Source organism: Lampetra planeri, chromosome 19 (assembly GCF_965212315.1).
Source record: "Lampetra planeri chromosome 19, kcLamPlan1.2.h2, whole genome shotgun sequence".
Classification (NCBI taxonomy): Eukaryota; Metazoa; Chordata; class Hyperoartia; order Petromyzontiformes; family Petromyzontidae; genus Lampetra; species Lampetra planeri.
In genome coordinates, this window is record NC_136125.1 from 219,927 (window position 1) to 227,423 (window position 7,497).

Below are 7,497 nucleotides of genomic sequence, written 5' to 3' on the forward strand. Positions count from 1 at the left end.
TTGAGTGAAGCATCTGCGTTGGGCAGTTTGATGTCTTTTCAGCTTCGATTTAAATGAGTGCAATGTATGAAGAGATCCCATCATCACGTGAGTGGAAGATAAGTCAATAATAAAGAGACGCAACATGTTGGAGATGACACAAAGCGGAGTTAAAAACTGTGGAGTTCGTTTTTTTCCAAAGTGCTGAGATTACGGGTCAAGGTTGACATCCCAAGAGAGTAAAATCAGTCATGTTAACCGTGCATGGAATTGAGACGGGTGTCAGCAACGGATGTAAGGAAGTGTGGCGATCTAAGATCGACGATGTAAGTAGCACAGTCAACTCATTGTTCAAGCTTCTCAATTTATAAACAAACAAAACAATCAGCATCACGGCCAGCGTGGTTGTCTTGTAGCCATGAACTGTTGTGAAGGTGAAAGTCGCTCGGGACAATGATCTCACAAACCAGAAAGAAGCAAATGGATGTTGGGGGCCAAATATACGAATTGATGTTTTTAATTATTTGGTATTACAAGTACAGTCTTCACTGCCAAATTTAAGTGCTTTTTACTCTTCATAATTATATCAGCAACGTCCCTATGCATGTTGTATATGTTTGTGTATTCGGTGTTTGAAAATGAAGACAAGGTCTCTACCACCTTATCTCTAAACATATTGACGAATTATTTTATCTGCAGCCATGCACGGAAACATAATCGAAATCCATCAGGTGTTTACTTTCCCACAACCACGCCCCTTGCCTGGCTGTTGAACTACACTGGTGATAAACAAACAAACACAGCTCGTATGTGCTGCGGATTTTCACACAGTCATGTCTTTCAAAAGTGACTTTCCTTGACCTCACAAAAGTCTGGATAACTATCAGTTACGGAGACCCTCCCAATCAGCATTATTGAAATGCCACAGAATGCCTTTAGCCTTCCTCAATTTTCACGTCAAGGTGAAGGGATACCGCACGGTGATTAGACAGTGGTCACGCGTGCTAATTCGTGCATTAACATCAACAGTGTATTGAGTTGTGGGCTGAGCTAAGATAGGGCTTGCTATGTAGTAGCACAGTTCATTGTTCAAGGTTGTTCTCAATTGAAAAACATCCAAATGCCGTCTTCAAGTGTAGCGTGGATTCTTAACAGCGTGAACGATAGGACGAGGGTCGCACCACCAGGATACACGTCCAGTGGCAGTCCTACAATCGGAGAATTCATTTATTGGAGGGAGGGAGAAATACGGAGACCTACAGATGATCAAAATCAAGACCAGAGATCGCAAGATCATGGTTGGGTAACACAAAACTCACTCTTCAATTCCAAAGAGTGAAAACGGCTGTGGGCTGGGAACATTGAGTGTGCGAGGTCAGATGATGGTAAGATCCCAGTTTCTATTATGTAGAGTATTCAGTTGTTTTAAGGTGATGATAAACAAACGTGATGTTACTGTGACGTTGCAGACATCTTACAGAAGGAAAACAAGACATGATCGTTTAGCCACAGTAGAGCAATTATCATGTTTTAACAAAGCAATAAAGGAGAAGCTTTTCCCAGCGTTCACTGGGCTGGTACAGCCAGAGCACCCGACAGCCGAAGGCCACTCACTATGTTCGCAAAAGTCGCCTCACCACTGCTCCCAGCAATCATCTGCTTGGAGCCGCATCCGGTCACGAACCGGCACAACAGACGACTCCAGGTGGCACACACACACACACCACGTAATGAGGCAGCGTTTCCAATGGGCTTTGGCTGCGGGTACTAGCCGGCGGCACCATGGCCTGCAGGGAACCCGTTTCACTGGGATACCGCGTAGCAGGTGGAACTACCGTGAGAAGACACGCGAACCACAGCCAGAGCCGTACAGTATTGGATCGAGTGCTGACCGACAACCACAACCAGATATTGAAACGGGGTTTGGTGGTGGTCATACCTTGTACAATTGAGATTTGGCAGAAAGAAGAGATAGTGAGGTGTGGTAATGACCTCTTGACTGTGAACTATCAAAGACAGTAACATGAAAATTCAAACACTCACCAGTGCAGCCCATTCTTCCTCTTCGTTTGTATGTTTGATGGAGATGCAGAGCAACAACTACAATTTCACATTCATGTGGTCAAGCCAGATAACCACGTCAGGAGCAGCGAAGTGTATCATCGCTGTGGTGTCTACTTCATATTTGTGGATCGAGCATTGCGTCGTTACACGTTGTACCGTCTATTCTGGATGACCACAGTCCCACACTGGACCGTTTTTAAGTCTCCATTGGTGCATTAGGTATCCGCATCTGCCATGTTTGTGCAGTGGATGTGGTTTAGGGTGGACCATGAGCTTCACGGAAGATCAAAACCAGGGATCTTCTGCATTGGATCTTTTACGAGATGTTTGCGAGATGTGTTTGACTTCGTTCAGTTCTCCAAGCTTCATTGGGATTGAATTCGCACTGTTGAAGGATAAGCGCATGGGTCCAAAAGGGCTTGCGCGACTTCAAGCGATGACGAGGGACGAAATTGAGGTCCTGATGAATGGGAAGGTGACTGTTTTAATCTACAGTATTCGCAGGACTTCCCGAAGGGTTGTGGCGGATGGGTGGGGGAGAAATTTGTCACAGCACGAGCAGCCAGGGTATTGGGGTCGACTTGAGGGTTCTAGTGATATACCGCATTGCAGTGTTCAGTTGGACATCAACAAGTCGAGTGTGACTACTTCTGGTCCATACTGCTACACAGTACACGGCTACAGGGTACACGAGGGCCACCATGTATGACCGTAGCACTGAGGGGCTGATGCTCCCCAGCTTGTGCTTGCTAGTTTCTGGACCAGGTTGCCCCTTGTGTTGGTCTTGAAGGATACCTTTTTCAGGTGGTCGTGGAAGGTTAGCTTACTGTCCAGCTTCACTCCGCGATAGGTTGAAGTGGGGTAGTGTCGCATCGTGTAGCCGCAGTAGGTCACTTTCAGAGTGTGCTTGGCGCTCTTATTAATTATCAAGATGAAATGCAGTGACTGTTAGACATTGAAAAGCTTTGCTAATAATGTTTGGTCACTTATCCTGCAGCCAAAGGTGTTATATTTGCACGTAAAAATGCTGAGTTGATTATTTGCAAACAGGTGCAGGTGATACTGGAGAGATGTGTTATCAGTCGAAACAGATATGTGTAAAGTCAAGTATTGATTTCCTGACATAGTTGTTTCATCAGCGCATATAAAAGTCACGCAGAGGCTGGAATTGTAGCTGAGATCGCAAAAGCTTCCACGATGAGACTCATTATAGCCTTAGCTGCTGTCTGCATAGTAGTGGTGTCTGCTGTGCCTCCTAAGGAAAAGTTTTTCTTCCTGGTGAGTCTAACTTTCATTATCATTACACGGGACAAGGCTATTATACCAAGAATGTATACATTTGAACAGTTTTATAAAAAGGACAATCTTTAGTAAGAAAATGCTAATTTCTCCGGCCAGATATTCATACATCTATCATCACAATGGTTTTATCAATTGAGATAAATGTACTACAGTGCACGGTGCTGTATTTAAGATGTCAACCAGCCTACATACCCAGCCACCACATGAGCAAAATGGTGTCTGTCTGGCCAGATAGAGCGGAGGCTAAATGGGTGCATCATGAGATGGGCTGATGTGTGTAGGGGGTACATTTGGAACTGAGTGGACTTGCCATCCAGTGTTGTCAAAACCCAGTCTCAGTGCTTATAAATCGGCCCGTTTGGCAGCAGCCACCCTCTAGCAACAATGGCAGGTGGAGGAGCAGCACTGACACTTAGCACGGTTGGCTATATACGGTGCGAAAGAAGTTCAACATACATACCTACGTGACTTTACCGAAAGAACCAAAGAGTATGCATACATACGTGCTCACACCAACGGAACACTGGGTCGCTAAAATGCAGCAAGTTGGCACGGAGGGGGGTCCCCAGGGTTTCTGTCTGCCGATTAATTTAGTCAGTTACCCCAGAATATGGGAGACAAAGGCGCCCGGGCGTGGTGTTGGCCACCCAATCCCCTCGTGTGCCGTGCAGGCCTTCACAGGTGCTCGCAAGCAGCACTTGTCCCTACGGGCTGTTAAGGCTATACAGGCGATCCTTGTCTTGTATGGGTTTACAGGCGATCCGTGTCTTGTATGGGTTTACAGGCGATCCGTGTCTTGTATGGGTTTACAGGCGATCCGTGTCTTGTATGGGTTTACAGGCGATCCGTGTCTTGTATGGGTTTACAGGCGATCCGTGTCTTGTATGGGTTTACAGGCGATCCGTGTCTTGTATGGGTTTACAGGCATATCTTCCAGCGATTGCACATTTCCCATTCATGGCGATTTGTCCCTAATGGGGATGTATTATGCTGGGAGGCTCGGGCATTATTCAATTTCATGGTGGCCGAGTGTACACATACACGACGTAGTTTGCTCCCGACTGTATATATAAACATGTGAGTGTCACTGTTGTTTTGGCTGATTGCAGGACGTTGGCGAGCTGTGTCTGGAGGGAGGCCAGTGCAAGAGTGGATGTTGTAAGCGGGAAAATCTGATTGGCGCGCGCCGCTGTGCTGCTCTCTCCAGCGAGACCCAACTCTGCCAGTACGATGTGAGACCACGCAGGGCTGTGCCCACATCATCAGCTGTGGGGGCAAATGATGACCGGTGGCAGGGTGGTGGCGCAGGGTGGCACTGCGGTAGCACTCGTGCCTCGCAGGGTGCCTCTCTGTGTGGAGTTTGTATTCTCATCCCCTGTTCTGCTCGGTTTCTGAAATTAAAGGTTTTTATTTGTATTTTACCAGGTGAGGCCCACTGAGCTATTGGGCCTTTATAGCTTTTTTCAGAAGCGACCTCGCCATAATTGATAGCTCAACGAAGTGGCTTAACAGGTGGAAATATATAGTAGCCAAATGCTCTAAACGTGGGTTCTCTGGTTTCCACTGAGTTCTCCGGGTATTTCCCCTGGCTAAAAAAAACACATAAAACGTTACTCAGCAGTGGCCACTACGAAAAACACTGTGATCCATTATGGTGGACCTCAACGGCTCCTCTGCGATCCACCCGAAAGCCATGACCGACAATTGGCTGTGATATAATATTGCAACTCACCTATTAGCCACCGCTGGTGTAACTGATAACGGCCAAACATCCCAATGTTCAAAATGTTACCTGCAAATTACTCAATTGGGGATCACGCACAGCAGCAACATTGCTCCGACTGCGATAAAAGCTTGACAGGACCCTTCAGAAAAAGAGGCTTGAGACTGGCTAAAGAAGCAGATCAATAATTAGTCCAACACAAAATTATAATTAACGTCGTTGAAACCTCATTTGCCAGTAAAAAATATGATAATTGTTTTTTTACCCTTTTATCTGGCAACAAAACTGACACCTTTTTTTACAAGGAGTCATGTTTGCATAGACCACAATACCTGCAGTCATAATGCAAACAAAACACATAACTCTCATAATGTATGCACTGTGATAATGTATGCACAAGGACAGTGCATACATTATCATAGTTATGTTTTTTGTTTGCATTATGACTGCAGGTATCGTGGTCTATGCAAACATGACTCCTTGTAAAAAAGGTGTCAGTTTTGTTGCCAGATAAAAGGGTAAAAAAACAATTATCATTAACGTCGTTGTGGAGAATATAAAGAATAATAAATAATCAGATAAAACGCCTCCTTCACATATTTTGTTCCTCCATATAATGTGATTGTTGAGCTATGTATAATATATTATATAGAATGTCGTATTCAACAAGGCACCATATTTAGCAAAGAGGATATAATCTCCATATATAAAAGGCAAAGTTGTGATTGTGTGTCTGTTCAAAATGTTTAGCGTACTTCCCGACATGCAACAAACTTGAAATTTGCCATGTGGGTACTTTCCAGACTGTACACTATGCAAACATTATGAAAATACACGTTTGTGTTTTTTGGGGGGGGTGGGGGGAGCTCAATAATGCATATATTTTTTGCACGGCAAGTGAGCCGTGACGTCAAATCTGTCATGTGACCCACGCGTGCGGAAGCGTAACGCATTGTAGTGTAGTGGTTAGTGTAGTAGTGTAGTGCTTGTAGTGTAGTGGTTGTAGTGTCGTGGTTAGTGCGCTGCGCTACGAACCCGGCCGAGTTCAACTCCCGCTCACGGCCACCACCGGTGACGATTATTTTAACCGGTCCTGAGCCTCCCCTAGGTCGACTCAGCCTCAAACGAGTAACTGGTGTGGTGTGTGAACATCGCCACTGGGGGCACAAAGGCGGCCGGGCGTGGTGAATCCAAGTCCCGGGGGAAGCCGGCTAGTGTTCTATAACTGATAGTTCTCCAGCATTGGTTCAAGCAAGCCTGCCTGCTGATGAGACACTGAATGTCAAAACCGGCCCAATGCTGCTGATATGTTGCACTACCAGAGGGCTGTGTGGCGGATGGGATGTGTACACGTAATATTGTGAATGTTTCTGTGGCAGGACAGATAATGTGCAGGAAGTAATTGTTTGCTTATTTGTTTTGTGAAATTAATTCAAGCATGACTTTGTTTCAATTGTGCCTTTCATAACAATGTGTTCATGTAAACATCAGAAAACAATCCAGAGATTCTCCAAAATGTTGCAACACGTAGCAAACAGTTCTAATATACAGGGTGTTTTAAAAAGATGGACCCGATTTAAAAGCAGTACTGCTTTGAAGCAGCACTGCTTTCAAATTGTGTCCATCTTTTTAAAACAAAGCAGTACTGTTTTGAAATTGGGTCCATCTTTTTAAAACACCCTGTACTCAAATTCATCAACCACCTACATGATGCATAAAGCACACTTAAGAATACAAACTAGAATAGAGGCCGAACGAAATTCGGTTTCGGCGCCGAAAGTTGGCAATTGGCCACTTTCGGTTTACTTTCCGTTTCGACAACGACCTCTCGAGACGGAGTCTCACTGCTTCACGTATTCGAACAAACTGCGGCTGGCGCGAGCGTGAGTGACGAGGCCGGTGACCCCGGCGTGTGCACAGGGCATCCGGGACGTGTACTACGAGTGTCCGTGCGAGTCGGGCCTCAAGTGCGACGTGGACCGCACCATCGGTGGCATCATCGTCACCAACGATATCGGCGTCTGCATCGACCCCAACGACCCGTGAGGCAGCAGCAGCAGCGGCAGCTCTTGACTCCACTACAAGGACGAGCACTTGCAACATTCTCGCAGACAAAGCCGCGTAATCACCTGCACACGGTTCACATATACACACGTCAGCAGCACACGAGACCAGCACAACGAGTGTCCACATCGAATGTGAGTGCAACATTAGCTTTGTGAAAAACGTGCAACACCGTAGCCACGGTAACACCTAGCAGTGAGATCGAAAACATTGTGAACGTGACACTTAGTTTTACAGTTAAGAACACTGAAACAAAGTCAGCAAGCAATTGAGTTTTAATACATTCAACCAAAGGCACAGATCGCTTACGAAATAACACAAATAGCAACGATGTTTTGATTGCCCAAATAAATTTCATACAACAA

General features: G+C 45.6%; 1 protein-coding gene across 1 annotated transcript; it reads left to right on the plus strand.

Annotated features, from left to right (window-relative positions):
• Nucleotides 1–3,163: 3,163 nt before the first annotated feature.
• On the plus strand, nt 3,164–7,497 carry LOC144723931 (colipase B-like). Its single transcript, XM_078602704.1, has 3 exons — nt 3,164–3,321; nt 4,455–4,577; nt 6,989–7,497. Exons 1-3 carry the CDS (start codon nt 3,241–3,243, stop codon nt 7,112–7,114), a joined length of 330 nt encoding a protein of 109 aa, XP_078458830.1. The 5' UTR covers nt 3,164–3,240; the 3' UTR covers nt 7,115–7,497.